The sequence below is a fragment of the Myotis daubentonii genome, chromosome 10 (genome assembly GCF_963259705.1).
Source record: "Myotis daubentonii chromosome 10, mMyoDau2.1, whole genome shotgun sequence".
Lineage (NCBI taxonomy): Eukaryota > Metazoa > Chordata > Mammalia > Chiroptera > Vespertilionidae > Myotis > Myotis daubentonii.
In genome coordinates, this window is record NC_081849.1 from 35,348,102 (window position 1) to 35,368,425 (window position 20,324).

General features: G+C 41.6%; 1 protein-coding gene across 6 annotated transcripts in view; it reads right to left on the reverse strand.

Moving 5' to 3' along the window:
- TPK1 (thiamin pyrophosphokinase 1) overlaps positions 1 to 20,324 on the reverse strand; it is a 291,362-nt gene that overhangs the window by 180,997 nt on the left and 90,041 nt on the right. For 4 of the 6 annotated variants that reach the window (XM_059712080.1, XM_059712077.1, XM_059712075.1 and 1 more), the window contains one exon: positions 13,773 to 13,842. The exons of the other annotated variants lie outside the window; for them this stretch is intronic. In XM_059712080.1, the coding sequence (XP_059568063.1) occupies positions 13,773 to 13,842 (70 nt within the window). The remainder of the gene's footprint in view (positions 1 to 13,772; positions 13,843 to 20,324) is intronic. 6 annotated transcript variants of the gene reach the window in all.

Genomic DNA, 20,324 nt, shown 5'->3' on the forward strand with positions numbered 1-20,324 from the left:
CCCCTGTGAAAGGGTCGTTTGACCGCCAAAGGGGTCGCGACCCACAGGTTGAGAACTGCTGCAAGGTTGCAGGAGTCAGGGTATAGGAGTTGGGGACTAACTACAAAAGGGACAGGAAGGAACTTTCTGGGATGATGGATATATTTTAACCTTGACTGTGCTGGTGGATACACGTGTATACCAATTGAATTGCAGGCTTAAAATGGATGCATTATATTGTATGACATTATATCTGAGCAGCTGATTAAAAACCAAAAAGAATCAGAGGAGCCATACACTACATTCCTCCATTCCTACAACTTGGAAAGTGCTTGCAACCCTTCTAAGAAGTTGTACAGTTACTGCAAGCAGAATATAAACTAGGACAAGAATGTTTTCAGCTATTGCTTGAAACTGCATATTCAAATATTCTATCATTCATCATTCCACAGCTTTGAAAGGCCACCCTCCATCCTCCCAGCTTCTCCAAATCTATACATATAAAAGCCTAATATGCAGTGTCCCCTCAGGAGTTCCACTGACTGGGAGTTCAATCGCTCGCTATGATGTGCGCTGACCACCAGGGGGGCAGCATGGAACGAAGGGGGGCCCCAGCCGGCAGTAGGCAGCCGCTAGGGACCCTACCCATGCACAAATTTCATGCACTGGGCCTCTAGTCTTTTGTAACCAGCCCAAATAATAGGTTTCCTCAGTAAGACTTCTCTGAATACTCCACTGGGTAGTGATCTCTCCTTGAAATGTCAGATATGAAGAAACCACAGCCCAAGGATGTGAAATTACTAAAATCACCAAATCAGATTTTGCATCCTGACCTAATCAGCGAGTCCATTCATGCCTCTCACTGCCTGATTCTACCTGGAAGCTACTGGACAGAGAACAAAACTGTTAAAAGTTATTCATATGCAGACTGACACACATGTCACTGATTTCTTCAAGGGGGTATCAAATCCTTGCCACCAGATGCCCACTTTAATTATATTGATAAAGTCTCTGGAAGCTAATTTTTGACAGCTAGCCTCTCACATTATTCAGTTATTTAAATTATATTTTGAAACTGGTTTCGGAGGACATGATAGGTTTTACAGGTAGTTTCAACAGGCATCTTCTCTTCTCACTTGATCACACTGAAAAGTGGTATTGATCTACTGATGAGAAAGCTACCAGAATATATAAAGCTAGAGAGTGTGAAATCTTAACCTATGAGAAAATTAATGGAAAGGAATAAGAAATCAAGAATCAATCTTGCATTCTCTTTAAGCACCACAGGTCCTCCTCATCCCACCACTGTTAATGTGTGTTTAACTGAATGGTCATTTGTATGAATTTAGGGAAATTTTGCTGGGTGCTAACTAAAATAATCCTATCTAAGAAAGAGGCAATATGCAAATTCACCGTCACTCCAACACACAAGATGGCTGCTCCCATGTGGTCAAAGATGGCCACCCCCATGTGGTCACAAGATAGCTGCCAAAAGATAACTGGCAGGGGAGGGCAGTTGGGGGCAACCAGGAAGGCAGGAGAGGGCAGTTAGGGGTGACCAGGCCTGCAGGGGAGGGCAGCTAGGGGCAATTGGGCCAGCAGGGAAATGGTCAGTGGGCAATCAGGCAGGCAGGCAGGTAGGCAGGCAAGCAGTTGGGTGCCAGATTGTGAGAGGGATGTCCAACTGCCCGTTTAGGCCATATCCAACTGGGCCTAAACGGGCAGTCGGACATCCCTCAAGGGGTCCCAGATTGGAGAGGGTGTAGGCTGGGCTGAGGGAGACACACACACACACACACACACACACACACACACACACACACACACCCATGCATGAATTTCATGCACCAGGCCTCTAGTAATTATATAAAAATAATCTTCTGTAGGACCTCACTTTAAAATGCTACATCCATCAACACTCTGAGAAAACTAACCTAAAACAGCACCCACCCCCATTTCAAATTCCTACATACTAATGATACCAAATTGATAGCTATATCTTAGAGTTTCTAAGTCCCACAGAATCATATTTTTTAAAGAAACCTCTAACATTTAGCACTGATATTCAGGTTGCTCTCAAAATACCAATGAATTCAAAGGCAAGGGTCTAAGTTTCACAAGAGGCTCACTTAGGGAGAAATTAGAATGCAGTGACATTCTAAGAAACAAAGTGGAACTTTTCCTATACATGATTTCAGAAAAAACATGTGCAATCTTTTTAGAAGATGCTATGGTTTATACATACTAAGAAGATATATAATTATCCAAATTTTCTTCTCTACATCAAGATATTGCCGATAGTTGATATCATAGCTTAGAAATCCACCACTGGAAAAAAAAACAAAAAACAGTCTTTGCGACATTTCTGCTAAAACATCAATGAAAACTCATTAATCCAATAAATTCTTGCATGCTCATTAGAGTTCTAGATATTATCAGGCATGTAAGAAAGATTAATTATGATCACTGCCTTGGAGGAGCTCACCACATAGAGATCAGTACATCTACACATAGGTAAATCACAAGATAAAATGAGAAAAGTAAGTAATTATAAAGTGTTATGCAAAGTTAAGGGACCATAGATCACTAGAAATTTACAAGCTACTAAAGGATATAAGTCTTCACAGCTCTAAATCAAGGTAACATGTGAACCTAACATTGCAATTTGCAAATATTATTACAATACTCGAGGCCCAGTGCACAAAATTTATGCACGGGGGTGGGGGGGGGGCACCCCTCAGCCCAACCTGCACCCTCTCCAATCCAGGAGCCCTCGGGGCATGTCCAACTGCCAATTTAGGCCCGATCCCCTAAACTGGAAGTTGGACATCCCTCTTGCAATCCAGGACCTCTGGCTACTAACCGCTCACCTGCCTGACTGCCCTAACCACTCTGCCTGCCAGCCTGATCCCCCTAACTGCCCTCCCCTGCCAGCCTGGTCACCCCTATTAACTTTTTTTAACATACTGTATGCAGGAAACGTATTTATATGTTTTACGTTGACTGGTAGTAGAGCACGGGACACATATTAATATGTTTTTTATAGACTAGCGGTAGAATGCGGGTAACGTATAAATACGTTTATTTTTATACTTTTTTATTGCTCTAAAGGGATGCTAACATGCAGATATGCGAATTCCAAAGGACAAAATTTGGGTCTCTAACACATACAATGGTCAATTATGTATTACTTCCAGGTATAATGGTAATCAATCTATTCAACTGCAAAAATGGCCCACGCCACCTGTTAGCGCGCGATAAACTACCCGCAAACAATGTGTTAAAAATCTTATCCCCTTTACACACAATTGTATTTGACTTCCTTACTGGCTTCTCTCTCTCACACAATTTTTCTCTCTCCTTTATGTAACACTTTTTCCTACTGACTCATCATTTATAAACTTTTCTTTCCTCCTTATTTCCTACTTCTGTTCCATCATCCTTCTTCCCATCTTTCTCCTACCCTTCCGCCCTCCCCACATTCCTTCTTTCCTTTATCTTTACCTCTGCTTCCCTCCCCTTTTCCTTCCTTCCCATCTTAATTTTTTTCTTCACTTCCTCCCTTGGACCAGCTTTGCTCCCTCCCCCATTTCTTCTTTTTTTTTTTTTTTAAATTAAATCTTTATTGTTCAGATTATTACATTTGTTCCTCTTTTTTTTTTCCCCCATAACTCCCCTCCTCCCAGTTCCCACCCCACCCTCCGCCCTCACTCCCCACCCACTGTCCTCATCCATAGGTGCACGATTTTTGTCCAGTCTCTTCCCACATCTCCCACACCCCTTTCCCCCCCAAGAATAGTCAGTCCATTCCCTTTCTATGTCCCTGATTCTATTATAATCAACAGTTCATTCTGTTCATCAGATTATTTATTCACTTGATTCTTAGATTCACTTGTTGATAGATGCATATTTGTTGTTCATAATTTGTATCTTTACCTTTTTCTTCCTCTTCCTCTTCTTGAAGGATACCTTTCAGCATTTCATATAATCCTGGTTTGGTGGTGATGAACTCCTTTAGCTTTTCCTTATCTGTGAAGCTCTTTATCTGACCTTCAATTCTGAATGATAGCTTTGCTGGATAAAGTAATCTTGGTTGTAGGTTCTTGGTATTCATCACTTTGAATATTTCTTGCCACTCCCTTCTGGCCTGCAAAGTTTCTGTTGAGAAATCAGCTGACAGTCGTATGGGTATTCCCTTGTAGGTAACTGAGTTTCTTTCTCTTGCTGTTTTTAAGATTCTCTCTTTATCTTTTGCTCTTGGCATTTTAATTATGATGTGTCTTGGTGTGGTCCTCTTTGGATTCCTTTTGTTTGGGGTTCTCCGTGCTTCTTGGACCTGTAAGTCCATTTCTTTCACCAGGTGGGGGAAGTTTTCTGTCATTATTTCTTCAAATAGGTTTTCAATATCTTGCTCTCTCTCATCTTCTGGCACCCCTATAATTCTGATGTTGGTACGCTTGAAGCTGTCCCAGAGGCTCCTTACACTATCCTCGCATTTTTGGATTCTTTTTTCATTTTGCTTTTCCGGTTGGATGTTTTTTGCTTCCTCGCATTTCAAATCATTGACTTGATTCTTGCGCTCCTCTGGTCTGCTGTCGGGCGTCTGTATAATATTCGTTATTTCAGTCCGTGTGTGCTTAATTTCTAGTTGGTTCCCCAATATAAGATCGAGGGTCTTATTAGTTTTCGTGTAGATCTCATTAAGTTTATCGGCAGCTTCTAAACAGTTCTTGAGAGACCTTAAAAGTGTGGTTCTGAACTCTATTTCTTCCATTGACAATTTTGTCCTGTTTCTTTGTCTCCGCATTTTGTTATGCTTCCTTGGTGCACCCCCTAGTGGTCTTTGTTCGCAGTCTTATAGTTAAATCTTGATTGTTGTAGCTAATTCCAGGGAGGGTTTGACCTCCAGGCCAAGTGGCTATGAGAATCAGCTGTGTCAGCAGTGAGAGAACTTCTGTCCTCTAGGGAGGTGCTAATCTAGCCTTTGCCTGAGGCTATCCGGCAAAGGCCTCTGTGCAGGGCTTGGGCGGGGCGGGTCGCACAGGATCAACAGGGTGGGCCGGAGAGAGCAGTTATGGCGGCTCTCAGTCCTGTCCCCAGGGGCTCTGCCTCTCTGAGTCCCAGCACCCGCTGCAAAGCTGGGAGAGAAAGCTGCACTCGCTCTGACCAAAGCCAGACAGTCCCGCTTCTCCCGTTTGAGTCTGGGTCCCTAAAGACTCGCCTGGATCTGGAGCTCAGAGTCTGCGACTCCCTCCCGATTGAAAACAACAACCACGCCCTCCGCCGCCAGCCCGCTCCGCACACTCCGCACCTCAGAATTTGACTTCAGCACTGCGCCTCCTCTGAGTGTCCGTGTGCGTTTCTCTTTCCTCCTAGTTGTAGGACTTCCACTCAGCCAGCGTTCCTGTGGTTCTGGGTGATGTCCGTTCCGTGTTTTAGTTTCACTTTTGAAGTAGTTGTTCAAAGCAGCAAACTCCGGCGTTAACCTATGCCGCCATCTTGGTCCATTTCTTCCTTCTTCCCATTCTCCTATTAAGCTCTATGGGCTCCCCTTTAAAACTTTTCTTTCCTCCTTCTTTCTCTCATTCTACTTTTCCCATACATTCTTCTCTACTTACTTCCACTGTTTTAATATCTATCTACCTGGCTAATTATTCACTATCATTTATCTCTTTTCTTTTCTGACTCCTAATTTTAAAATCTGTCCCCAATACACAACTATACTTGATTTTCATTATAGCTCCTACAGTTCACTCATACATACTCTTTCCTTCTTTAACTCTGCTGTCTACTGACTCCTTTATAAAGTTCTTCCCCTGCTCCTCCCTCACTCTTTTACCGTTTACAAGCTAATTAAAAATTCCATGCTTTTCCTCCTTAGTACTGACTTCTTTCCTCTCTGGGACCCATAGCCGCCTCTGTTTGGCTACTCAGGACCCTCTTGCACTGGCTTTGAGGGGCCAAGTGACAATGCAGCTGTGTCTTGCCTACCATGGCCCGCACCTCCCGCCTCCGAGTCAGGGGAGGGTCTCTCGCCAGGCCGGGGCCGGTGTCCATTGCAGGGACCGCTGTGTTACGTGTGCACACATGTGCATTCATGCGCACTCGAGGCTTTTCTCCTGTTGCAAGCCGGGGGCGGGGGTAGGAGTGTGTGTGGGGGGGGGCAGGAGGGGGGGGGACGCGGAGGCCTTTCCCATTCCCCAGCGTGCCTGCTCCCAAACCTCAAGCAGCAGCTCTCCTTCCGCTCCCATCCAGAATTTGCAGGTGACGGGCGTGCTTGCGCAGGCACTGTTGGGGCCTGGCTTGTCCTCTGAGGGGGAAGCGAGGGGAGTGTTCGGCCCAGGATGTAAGCCCCTGTTCAGGTCAGACCAGGCAGATGAATGGATGGCTGGAGAAAGCCACAGGGGCTTCCCTGTGGTGTGAGGGTCACCTGTGGTCCCCACGGTGGCAGGGCTGGGTCCGCAGGGCAGGTGGAGGCTTGGCGGTTGTGTGCTTGGGAGGATCAACTGGTGTCTTGAGTGTCGCGGAGCTGCCCTGTGTGTCTGTGGCGGTGGGATCCCTGCGTTGTTTACCTGGTGGCTCGTCCAGGTCCGGTGCCTTACCTCGACATCCACTCTCTGTTGTCGCGGCTTGGCCCTTCCTTCGTGTTGGGTGGACACCCTCTCAATTTGTGTGTGTGACCCCTCCCAGGGGTCACCGCCGACGCTTGCACCCACTGGTGGGTGTCTGTTGACTGCGTCCAAGAACTGGCCTTCTGCCATGTGGATGTGGCCCCTCAGGCCCCCCCACCTCAGGGTGGGGGTTGGTGGTGCCCCCAGGCAGAGTGTCGTGGGGGTGTTTGTCAGGCGCATGCACCCGGGTAAAAAAGAGGACTCCGGCACCGGGTGGGAGACACAGCCTCACTTCCCGGGCCTGGCGCCAGGGGCAGGGAAGCAAGCCTCACGCAAGTCCCCCTGCTGCACACGCAGCCTGTCAAACGGTCATTACTGTGATGCCATAATGGACAATTTACGTATTACCACTTTATTATATAGATAAGAGACGTCACATCCCGGCTGGCCAGGGAGGGGCCCTCAGGGAGCAGACAGAACTTTACCCAAGCATGGCTTCATGGAGAGGTACTACAAGAAATGCCAGAATGTGCTACTGAAACCTTCTGGGGGTCAGTGAAGCACAGGATCTATAAGCACTGACTGAATGGATGGCAGACTGCAGGAATGGATCATGGGCAGTACCAATGTGAATAACTGAAGATCAGCATGGGAAGGGCCTGGCACAGGCAGTGAGGAGAAGGGTCCAGGAGAAGGCAGGGAGGAAACTGAGCATGGTTGAAAATGAGTGAAAAGCCAAAACCTGAATCTCAAGGTAACTAGTTTAGGTTTTTTGCAGTGCCTCCCTTTGTCACAGAGCCTATCACAATGAACTAGAGTTTTCTCCTCATGTGCTGTCTAATCTGTCATAATGAAGACTAATTTCCTTTTACTTCTTGTTACACTGCAAGTTTCTTGAGGGCAGGAACTGTATTTTATCTAGTAACTATCAAAATGTCTAACTATAGAAGGTATTCAATAAGTGCTTTAATGAATGAATGAATCACAAGTTAAATGCTACAATCTTATTTCTGCCACTGAATTATTCTAAAGAGACCCTATCTCATTCCAAAGCTCTCTCTTTTTAATATTTTTTTTAAAAAATTTGTTCATTTTACCTCAACTATCTAATAGAATAGGGTTTACAAATGTTTACCTAGCTTTAAATGTATTATTTTTTAAAAGAATATTCAATAAAAATGATTTCTCCCATAGCCAAACTATTTTTGTTGTTTGCATTTTTGTTGTTCTGGATTTTGTGATTCAAATTTGCTTCGGTACAACTCTTACTCTCTTCTTCTTGACTCCATCACTTCCTCCACCTCTTACCATCACTAGTGTGACCATAATTCTCCTATAGAAACTACAACAATCTTTCAAGTACAGAGACCTATAAATTCTATATCCCCTCAAGAGGTCCATAAGCTAAAAATCCAATATCCTATATAATAAAAGCCTAATATGCTAAGTGTCCAGTTGTCCATTCAACCAATCAAAGCATAATATGTTAATGATATGCTAAGGCCACTCAACTGCTTGCTATGACGTGCACTGACCACCAGGGGGTAAACAGTCGACCAGTCACTATGGTGTGCATTGACCACCAGGGGGCAGATGCTCCGACTGGTAGGTTAGCTTGCTGCTAAGGTCTGGCCGAGACAGGCCAGACATGCCCTGGAGCCTTCCCTCGGTCCTTCCCTGGCGGGCCAACCTCCCACGTCCCTCCCTGGCCCTGATTGTGCACTGGTGGAGTCCCTCGGCCTGGCCTGTGCCCTCTCACAATCCAGGACTCCTCAGGGGATGTCGTAGAGCCGGTTTTGGCCCGATCCCGCAGGCCAGACCTAGGGATCCCACTGGTGCATGAATTCGTGCACCAGGCCTATAGTATTATTATATTTTATAATGTCTAAAAATAGGCAAAATTAATCTCACATTAATTATGTCAGGGGAAACATCAATGGCAAGAAGCAACAGGGAGGCCTGCAATGCTGGTAACATTCTACTGACTGATCTCAGGACTGGTGACATTCAGGTGTTCCCCTTTGCAAAAACTCATTGAACTGTGACATCAAAATACACACTTCTTTATATGCTTGTTTGTTCTTCACATTCCTTGTGATGGAAAAGGTTAGTAATACTGCCACAGGCTGCTTTATTCAGGCGCTGGTTAGCAGGTCACTAGAGCAGATACTGTTTTCTTAGTGTTCTCTTAGAGCAGAACCAGGAAAAAGGGGCAGAAGCGGAGAGCAATGAAGGCTGAAGAAGGGAGGGGATGGGGACTTCACCCTGCCAGAATCATTATTATGTATCAGGTACACAAAAATAACAATCTTTCAATAGTCTTTGGTGTGGACAGCTTGCACTTTCCTGAGCTAATATAGTATCAATAAAATCATCACTAGAAAAATTAAATAAACCTCCAATGCCTGTTGATGATGAGGATGAACAAAAACAAAAATCTGATCCTGGAAATTTTCGTAGGACATCTTACCCTGCTTCTCTGGTATTTCCCCCCATCTCTGTAGCCTGTGATTATCCTGATCATGGGGCCATGCTTTACCACCCTGGTTCTCACCAATATGGATTTGATCTACTTGGGAGAAGGCAGGAGGAGGATGTTCTGAGGCCACCACAGGACGTTTTAATCACCAGAATATAAACATGAGACTTCCCTCACTATCAGATTAGAGCTGTAGAATTGGGGGCATTGGCCAACATATCTATACTCCACCTTACTACCCCACATTTCTAAAGACAGACAGCTCAAGTTAGGAAAACAGTCAATTAAGAGTAGGAGAATAGAGTATAAAGACTGAGTCTTCAGCCCTAACTGGTTTGGCTTAGTGGATAGAGCGTCGGCCTGCAGACTCAAGGGTCCCAGGTTCGATTCCGGTCAAGGGCATGTACCTTGGTTGTGGGCACATCCCCAGTAGGGAGTATGCAGGAGGCAGATGATCGATGTTTCTCTCTCATCGATGTTTCTAACTCCCTATTCCTTTCCCTTCCTCTCTGTAAAAAAATCAATAAAATATATTAAAAAAAAAAAAAAGACTGAGTCTTCCTAAAATGTCTTCCTCTTTAATCCCATGTCCATAGCCAAAACTAAGATCTACCTGTCTTTGGTAATGTGCATTCTATGTTTTCCTGACTGGTCCCTCACCCTGCCTGTTTGATGTACAGACTGAACAAACACCCAAATCATAACCTATCAGCTCTCAGAGCAGAGGTAATCTACTTACCTAAAACATGAGGGTTATTAATCAAAGTCACTCAACACCTTATTGGAAGAGAGAACAGAGTAACTCTAATCAAATATCCACTTATTAACAAATATTTACTGAGTGTCTAATATTCCCAGGTAACCTTCCAGGCCTGAGGGCGTTTACATTCATTGAGCTTACATTCATTTTAGTAAGAAAAATTAATCATATTTCTGTTCTTCCTCAGGGTAGAACTAATAGACTCAGTGCAACTCAATTACTTAGTAAGAAATAACTACATAACAACATAATTGTTGTTTTCTTCTTTTTGTTTCTCCCAACTCACTAACATAGATTTAAATCATCATGTATTATTCTCACAATAAGAACAAAACATTTAGGACTTCCTAATGTAGAAAAAAAAGCACTTGGTAAATAGAGAGAGGCCATTTTCAGAGTTGAAATGAAGAGATGGCATTTATGAAAGTGGTACGAAGGGCTGGATGTGTCAGTGGAGAATCAGACCTAAGGCTGCACTGATCTTTGCCTCAGCTCTATCTCTACAGACCCTGCTCCTCTGTAACTGCCTACACCAGCTCTCCTTTCATTCGAAATGCATAAACACCTCACTCTGTCTGCAACTGGAGATGATTTTCGAGACATTCCTGTTTCATTGCATAGTGGTAAGTATTACATTGTAGATATGGACACTAAATAAATAAACCAATAAGAACCAGCGAAGCCATGGTTCACAAACCATGCGTGGCTTTTTAAAACTCATGAATACTGTACTGTCTCCCTTTTCGTTGTGAAGCCTTTCTATTCAAAATACAATTAATAGGAATCATGTTTAGTCACCTGTATCCAATTAGTTTCACAAGTTAGCATTTGGATTTGGTAAGATGTAATGCAAAGATTTAATTCCCACATATTACATTTAGCTTCACTGACTCAACTCCTTGTTAGAGATTTAGCCCTTACTCAGGCCAGCCAAGTCCCCAAGTACTAGAGTAGGAATCATGGCAAATATATTATTGCAACTAGGAAATCAACTAAAAGTATATTTTCTTATTGAACATCTTCACATATGGACAAATGGTTTTTAGATAAATCTTGGAAGTCTTCATAAGATTACTTATAAATGTGTTAAGAAATATTGGAAATGATTATTTTGAAATTTGGCACAAATAATGGTACTTACTCCCCAAATCTAGTCATCTGTTTTGCTTTTAAATGTGAATTACAGTATTGTGTTCAGCCCAGTCCAATAAAAGTAATCAGCACAAAAGTACATTTTTCACACGCATTCTAGATGGTTCTTATGATGATGGAAGAGTTGGGAAGCACTAGATAGCATCCTTCCACAACTCTTGTTTATATGATTATTTAGAGGCCCAGTGCATGAAATTCGTGCACTGGGCGGCAAGGGTGGGGGTGGGGGTGTCCCTCAGCCCAACCTGCCCCCTCTCACAGTCCGGGAGCCCTCAGGGGATGTACTACTGACAGTGGGGAGTGGGCCTAAACCGTAGTCTGGCCTCCCTCTGCAGGCTGATCAGGGGAAGGCGCCACCCCTATCACCCCGCTGCTGCCACTGCTAGCCCCCAAGGTATTTTCATCAACAGACTCCAGTCCCTTCACCACAAAATAATGACAACTATCTTTAGGCATTTTCAAGATGTCTCTTTCATAGGATATGACATTTCTTTCCTTTTTTTTTTTTTATCCTCACCTGAGGATATTTTTCCATTGATTTTTAGAGAGCATGGAAGAGAGAGGGAAAGACAGAGAGAAACATCAATGTGAGAGGGACACTTCGATTGGTTGCCTCCTGCATGAGCCCTGATCTGAGCCCCAGCCAGGGAGGAGTCTGCAACCTAGGTACATGCCCTTGATTAGAATCAAACCCCGGACCCTGCAGTCCACAGGCCAAGGCTCTATCCACTGAGTCAAACTGGCTAGGGCAGAATATGACATTTCTTAGTCCCTCCAGCAGCGAACCTTCATTTTTTCCTCCAGGAGTGAGGTGGAAAAACCCTAGATCACCTTCTTGGATTATTACCATAGTTATCAAGAACACTGAGAGTGACGTACAGGGAACTTAGCAAATGAGCTGTAAGAAAAGGTGTTTCCTCTGCAGCTCATGCGCAGAGGTGGGCCTGCTGGGTGCTGTCTTCCAGCAGAGGCGGAGGCGGCCTGGGCATGCCCCCCTGCCTCTCGGCTTCTGCTCCCGGGCCTGCTGGGGTGCTGTTTCCTGGCAGCAGCAGCCTGGGCATGGCCTCCTGCCTCTTGGTTTCCACTCCCAGGCCTGCTGGGGCATTGTCTCCAGGCGGCCTGGGAATGCCTCCCTGCCTCTCAGTTCCTGCTCCCTCTGCGGGCCTGCTCCTCCCTGCTCTCTGCGGACCTGATTGTTGTCGCAGCGACTGGCAGGTCCTGCTTCCAGTTCTCTGAGAGCCTGCTCCGCCCTGCTCTCTGCACACTTGCTCGTTGCCTGTGCCATCTATGGCTTGCCTCACCATGTAGCAGTCCCCACCCCGATCTGCGTACTCAGCCTATAAAGAGGTAATACACATATTTGTCCGGTTATAACTGTTACAGCGTCCTGGACAAACTTGCATATTATCTCTCTCTCTCTCTCTCTCTCTCCTCCTCCTCCTCCTTCTCCTCCTCCTCCTCCCTCCCTCCCTCTCTCTCTCTATACACACACACACACACATATATATATATATATATATGTGTGTGTGTGTGTGTGTGTGTGTTTGTGTGTGCGTGTTCATGAGCTACACCTACAATTAGAGAAACAGTATTCCTACTAGACTGCCTGCCAGCAAGGAGGCTACAGGCAACAAACCTGACCCAATCCATCATCTTGGACTCGTGTGCATTATGCTTTTCCCTGAATGAACTGGCCTAGGCACTTTTTATAACACATACTTGAGTTTTGGGGTTTTTTTTATACACTGTCCATGTCAGGTCTTACTGAACACAGTCAGAGGAATCTATAAGTTAAAATAAAGAAGCACAAAATGTTGTAATCGCTTTCTAGGCTGTTATTGCTATATTCTTTGATTAAGCTCTCAGTCCCTAGACATTAGCATGCCCAATCTCAAAGGAAACAGGCCTTCCTCCAATTTCAGAAACCTGAAGCTAAAAAATTTGATGCTATAAAGATGTATTTTACAACATTTCAAAATACATATATTTAATTCACACCTACAGTATATTGAATCATAATATTTTCATTTTATTTTTTGCAAGGGGGTGATTTTTCAACCTATAAACATTTCACTACATTTAATAACATATATGACAGAAGTGAAACTAAATTTCATAGCTAGTCTACTTATATCTCGACTATAAATTCTTATGTCTGCCAAGAGGTTGAATTATAAACATGTTGATGATGAGCTAGGTTTAAATTTTGCTTTATCAATGTATTCTTTTTTTCTAAAAATAACCCACCATGCAAAGATCAGGAAAGCCAGACAACATACATAACAAATCATTACAAAATTATTCATCTTCTAAAATATGTGTGGGCATAACTCAGAAGTGACTATGAGTATACTATACTGAGCTTTACTCAACACTAATATAAACATCTTCTACAATAGAACATGCATTTCATTTACAGATCACTTTTTATTCATTTAAACTGAATAACAACTCCAATTACTAGTAGAAGTTTTATTTAGTCAATGTTCAAAGGCCTCAAAAATACCAATATTTAATAATGCTACTCACTGAGGCTTTAGAAGTAGTAGAATGGGTGGGAGTTCTGTTTTGTTTTGTTTTTAAGTAAGAATATGATTGGCCTAGTTCTACTAAGAGCTACCATTCAAAACAAAGAAATGACACCACAGGGTTAAGCAGCTCTCTCTCTCACTGAGATGGTTTCCTGTTAATTTTGACAGAAGAGTAACAGTCACCACTGACTAAGAAGAGAATAAACAAACTAAAGATCAGAATTAATGGTATCATAGACATTGGCTTAAAGAAAGCTTACCGTTCCCTCTCTCCGTCAGTGATATCATATAAGCGATTGGCACCTCCATCAGCACAGGCTCTTAACAGAGCTTCAAATAGAAAAGAAAAAAAAAAGAGAGAGAGCATATCAATATAGGAAGCTTAGAGCAATAGATTCCAAAGGTTGAACACTGAAAAGGAGGCACTCATACACATACAGTCACACTTCCCTTCTCAGATCATTTCACACTCAGCTAGTGATGCTGCTGTTACCAAAACATTTGCACATGGCACACCCAGAAAGACAGAATCCCCTGCAGACAATATATTTCCTTTCTGCCTCTTTTTCGATTTCCTCTTATTGCTGATGTTTTGTCCTCAATATCCCTAAAAACTTGTTTTTCCTGCTGTATGGCAGAAGACAGACCTCACACTCACTACCAGGTAACTGTTATAACTCTGTCCCCTTTTTAAATTAATGTTTACAGATACATTCCCTTTACAGCAGGTATTATGGGTTTCCAAATTTCATGTGATACAGGTTTCTTTTAAAAATGAATCATAAGCATAACATAAGTTTATTTAAAAATATTAAGTCACTAATAACCTAGACAATGTGTGAAAACTGAAAATTGTGAAGGTGATGCAAAATTGACTAAAACTCAAGAGGAACTAAGATATTCAAGTAAGACGGTCTGTCTCTCCAACTGGGGCTTTCATCTGTTGCCTTCTTAAGACTGCTCCCTGCTGTCACTCTAGCATTTGATGTTGCTGAATTGGTATTAGATATTGATATTGGGATTAGATATTAGATATTGCTGTAAGCTTCTTGCGGATATTCCTTGAGATTTTTCTCAGTTCATAGACTCCTAGATTTGTTGTTACTTCTCAGATTTCTAATTTTCCTAGAAATGTTTGGTCTCTTAGCCTCAATTTCCTCTTTCATTTTTTTTTTTTAATACCTTTACCTAATGGTTTAGGATCAAGCTTCATATTTTATCCTGGGTGATGAGAGTGAATGCAGAGATGTCTTGGGTTCTAATTCCTCACTCTGAACAGACCAACCACAGCCCTGCCTCCTGTTCTCAATGGCTGTTAAAACACGTCTCTAAGTCCCACAGCTCAGTAAAGATCCTGGCCATCAGCAGCTTCAGCAGAAACAAGCATTCTGAGCTACTTCATTCTGTGGCACTTATGAAATCCTCTTACTTTATGGCAAATTGAGCTATACATTTAAAAAAAACCTTTATAATATTCCAGGTGTTTTATAACGGGCAGGCTAGTGTAAAGGATAGCTAATTGAGTACATTGGCAGAAATAAAGTCCAAATGTATTTTCCACTAACCCATTTTCTTTGATCTGTATGAGAAACAAAACAGAGATCAAGTGGCCAAAATATATTCCTTTTTTGCTTCAGCTTTCTTGTTTGTAAATGGGGATGATATAGATTATTAAGCAATTAATGAATATATACAATGCTCATCAGAATACTGGAAGAACACAGTAAGCATTCACTAAATAAGAGCCCTGACATTGTCAGAGGAGAGGGGGTTGAGAGACTGAGTGAAGAAGGTAAAGGGATTAAGAAGTAATTACAAAACAGTCACAGTGATATAAAGTACAGCATAGGGAATATAGTCATTAATCTATATATATAAAAACCAAGTGACCAGAACGCCTGAACCGAAATGACTGCTTGCTTTGACGTGCACTGCGGCCACAGATCACCCCCACCACCCCAACTGGGGGCGGGACTGGCCAGCCAACCACCTGCAGCCCCTCCCCCCACCCAGCCTGGCCCCAACTGGCCCTGATTGGGGCAGGCTGGCCAGACCCCACCCATGCACCAATTCATGCACCGGGCCTCTAGTATTGTAATAACTATGTATGGTTCCAGTTAGGTACGGAAAATATCAGGAGGACACTTTGTAAAGTATATGATTTTCTAACCATTATGCTATACACCTGAAACTAATATAAAATAAGGCTGAATGTTAACTATAATTAAAAATAATCAAACAAAAAAGTTATAATACTCTTTGATGCTGTTCTATATGCATGTAGATGAAATTTAGATGATCATTTTATAAATGGGGGAGGGAAACAGGATATAAAGGGAAGTAAAAAAGAAAAGAAAAATAAAATAAATGAGTCCTCTTTCCCCATTTTTGTTAGAATTAAAATACAGTTCTAAAAGCCTCATGTTACTAGAAAAGTAAAGCCTGAGTTACTTCAAAGTTGAAAAACAAAAATAAGAGTTTTACAAAGATATCTAACGCAGACATCTCACATTTCCAATTACCAACAATGCACAGTTCCTTATAATAAGGCACCCAAATGCAAATTAAGCCACAAAAATTACTTGCAAAAGATTACAGAACATTCTGCACATTTAAAAATATCAAAACCTAAAAGTTCAAAGTCATCAAAATCTAAAGTGGAGTGATCATCTCACATAAAATATCTGGCTTAGAGTAACTGAATATGGAGATTGGAAAGACTGGTAATAGAAACAGATGGTGAACTATTAATAATTACCCTCCAACTGTACAAAACAATTCTCTGTAAACAAATTAACAAGCACATGGGCTCCTTTTATGTAAAAATGGATTCAATGAAGTAATATGAAAATCTAAGGAATAGTTTTTAGCCACTAAGATGATCAAATAGAATAATTTTCACAGTATATTATTTTGCCAAGACCAGTTGAAGTCAACATTATACTAATTATGTGCCAGGCCCTATCTAGAATAGAAAGATGAATAACAAACAGATCTAGTCCTCCAGGCTCACATTATAGTAGAAAAAATAGAAACAAGCAAATATATGCACAATGCCCTGCAGACCCTAAGGAGTGCTATAATAAAAGCAACAAAATTAGGTGGGAGAATGAGGAAAGAAGAGAGGAATTTCAGTGCATGAATCTGTAAAACTGCTTATTAATAAATCTGGTTCCGCTAAGATCAGTGTTATTTTTCCAATCCAAAACCTTTTTCCAATGCCTGTTATTTCTCATACCTAGACTTAAATTGATATTGCAGAATAGTTTATAAAACAAGAGATAACTAGATCACAGAAAGTAAAATTGTCCACATTTATTCCTGCTTTAAATTCAAAGGGAGCCAAAATAACCTTGATGAAACCTATACACTATTCTCTCTTGACCTAGATGTTGGGGTGCAACCCATCTAAAAGGAACAAGTTCTAGACTGTCCCTAAAATTATTTTGTTTTCAATAAAGCTTGATAAAAATGATGTGTTCTACATTTAAAATTTTATTAACAAAAATGTTTTAATTATTTCAAAATACATTCCACATACATAAATAGAACTGCATTGAAAATGTAAAATCCTTCAATCATGTTGTAAATAATGTTGGCATAAATTCACTGATATCAATTTGAAAAATGAACAAAATATCACTGTTAATGAAAGTGACCAACTAAAAGAACAATAAGTAAATGGCATTCTTTATAAGATATTTTTGATAAATCATAATGAATTAGCCTCAAAAATATGTTCACTCCATCATTTAAATTGTTCCAAGCTTTAATAAATAGAAGTTACCACATGAGTTATCTTTTAATATGAAAAGTTCATTGGCTTATTCAGCATAATTGTTGCAGATTTGTCAAATACTATAACTTCATTGGTTGAGCAATTCTTTACTATGCATCAAGCTGATAAACAGCTGAAGACTAAAATGCATTCAAATCTCTATAAACCTTTATATATTGATACTACCAGTGAATATATTAAACACATCTTAAGCTATCAATTTTTTTAGCCTGGCATAATGTAATTTAAAGTTACTGAAAATGAAGATTTTCACTTACAATAGAGACTAATTGGCTATTTCATTAATTTCCACTGAAGAAAGTTGGACAAATATAATTTGACTTCCCAAAAATAGAGTATTAAGTTAGTTCCAAACATTTAGAAGTAAAATTAAATAAACATTTTTCAGTTTCAGTTAACTAAAAGAACACCAGATAGAGAAGATTTCAATTCTAGTCTAAATCAAGTACCTGTTAGTACTATGACTTTGAGCTAATTCCAAGAATACTGATTCTAATGTACAATAATTATATTTTACCAAATTCACAAAATTTTTCAGAAACTAGAGAGACAACATAGATAAAATTAGAAGGAAAGAGCATGGGCAAACACATTCTATAACATCTTGTTGATGAGGCTATAACTTTGAGGGACAATTGGGCAGATATATAAAAATTTAACTGTGCATGCCCTCTAATCCAGAAATTCTATGGAAAACTAGCAACAAACTTCAACGGCCACCAATTGAGTGCTGATAAATATATCCTGGCACTATTATGGAACAATAAAAAAATGAAACTCCTATATTGTGCTATCTCTTACAAGATACATTGTTATTAGCAATTTTAAATAAATCTTCGTCAAGTCTTCCTTGCAGTAGCAACTCAAATGGAGAGGAACATAGCAGATTCAAAAAAACTAAGAACCAGGCCAAATTTACTTTGCTAAATAAATATATTAATCCTATATAATAAAGAGGTAATATGTAAATTGACTGTCACACCCTCACAAGATGCCTGCCCCCATGTTGTCACAAGATGGCCACCACATGATGGCCGGCAGGGGAGGGTAGTTGTGGGTGACCAGGCCTGCAGGGGAGGGCAGTTAGGGACAACCGGGCCGGCAGGGGAGAGCAGTTGGGGGGAGGGGGAACAAGGCCAGCAGGGGAGGGCAGTTGGGGGCGATCAGGCCAGCAGGGGAGCCGTTAGGCGTCAATCAGGCTGGCAGGGGAGTGGTTACAGGGTGACGAGACTGGCAGGCAGAAGCAGTTTGGGGCAATCATGCAGGAAGGCAGGTGAGTGGTTGGGAGCCAGCAGTCCCGGATTGTGAGAGGGATGTCCAACTGCCAGTTTAGGCCCGGATTGTGAGAAGGATGTCCAACTGCTGGTTTAGGCAGTTGGACATCCTCCAAGGGGTCCCAGATTGGAGAGGGTGCAGGCTGGGCTGAGGGACATCCCCCCCCCCCAGTGCACGAATTTTGTGCACCAGAATGCTAGTCAATGATAAAAGGGGGGGAAAAAACCCCACAGGAGTTACTATCATCTATATATAAAATAATAAAGGTATTTACTTTTACGTTTATACAATTTTAAGCACAAGAAATTGATTACAGTGATACTTCTGCAGAATAGGACTGGGTTAGATTTAATTTTTGCATAACTAATTTTCTTCAAGGGAATTCCAGCCTTGCACTCTCCGCCCAGAGTGACTGATTCAGAGGTAGAGATGTGCCAAAGATAATGAGGCCTAAAAACTTCTCTACTGTCCAGCAACCTAACAGTGGAAGCCTGGGCCTGTGATCCATCATCTTGACCCAGAAAATAAGGGGCAAACAGTAAAGGTAAAGCTAGGAGATAAGAACACTGATTGAGTCCCACAGCCATGGGCACTAGCCTTATTAATTTCTACTGCAAAGACATAGTATTCCTCACATCTGTGCCAGATCAAGCCCTTAAGAGGAAGGGCTTGAATTTTTGTAGATAGTTTGCCTATTATTTTAGATTCTATCATCAGCAAAGCCTTGATTATGTCCCAAATAGGTTAGTTTCTGGACAGGTGGACAGACCGATGAACCTGCTTCCCCATCAAGGCTTTATCTCATGTGGGAAAACTTTCACTGAAAGCACTGCATGGAAATATATGCCCTCTGACAGAGAGAGCACAACAATTTCTTTTGCTCACAGGAGCACCAAACCGCATAATTAACTGATACTTAGCTAACTCAGAGCTTCAGGTGAAAGGTTTTACTTATACTATATTTGTGTGCAATTATTAGGAAAGCTCACATTACTTGCAATATACACAAATAGTGAGGGAAATTCCCAAATTTTAGTCAGGTCAGGAGCGTAGAATTATCCTTATTTCAAATGAAAATAATAAGTGGTAATTATATTGAGTATCTGTGTGCTGTGTAAATTCTATTTTCCTTCCTCTCTGCCACCTTTTCTCTCCTCCTCTCCTAGATATGCGCTATGGAGATAAAGCTTGTATGACATTTACTCATTCTTGATGCTATTTGTCAAGTCTATAATCAGGTTCCTCTTTGACACTAAGTGACACCAAATACCTCATTATTGAAAAAAATCTTAAACATGATATGATAGACAGCCAAACATCAAGCTGTCTATCATAAATTGGCACAGGAAATTTTTTTCTAAAGAAGAGTAAAGTTTATAGTGTGTAAAAGCTGCAAACAGCTAAGCTGTGCAGAAAAATAGGATGTTGGATGTGAAACTAGCATATACATGTTTGTGAGCTATGAGACATGATTACATTTTTATTAAAGATTGGCTACATTTTAGGGACAAGGTAGCAAATACACACACTCAGTTTTATGGGGAATAAGAAAACGTATAACAGACCGTGTTGTTGTTGCCATAAACAGGGTTGCTCAACCTTGGCACTATTCACAATTTGGGCCTGTGGTGTGTGGGGTTGTCCAGCACATTGTAGGACATGTTTAGCAGCATCCTTGGCTTTACCCATTAGATGCCTAGAACACTCCTGAGTTGTAACAACCACAAATATACAAAGA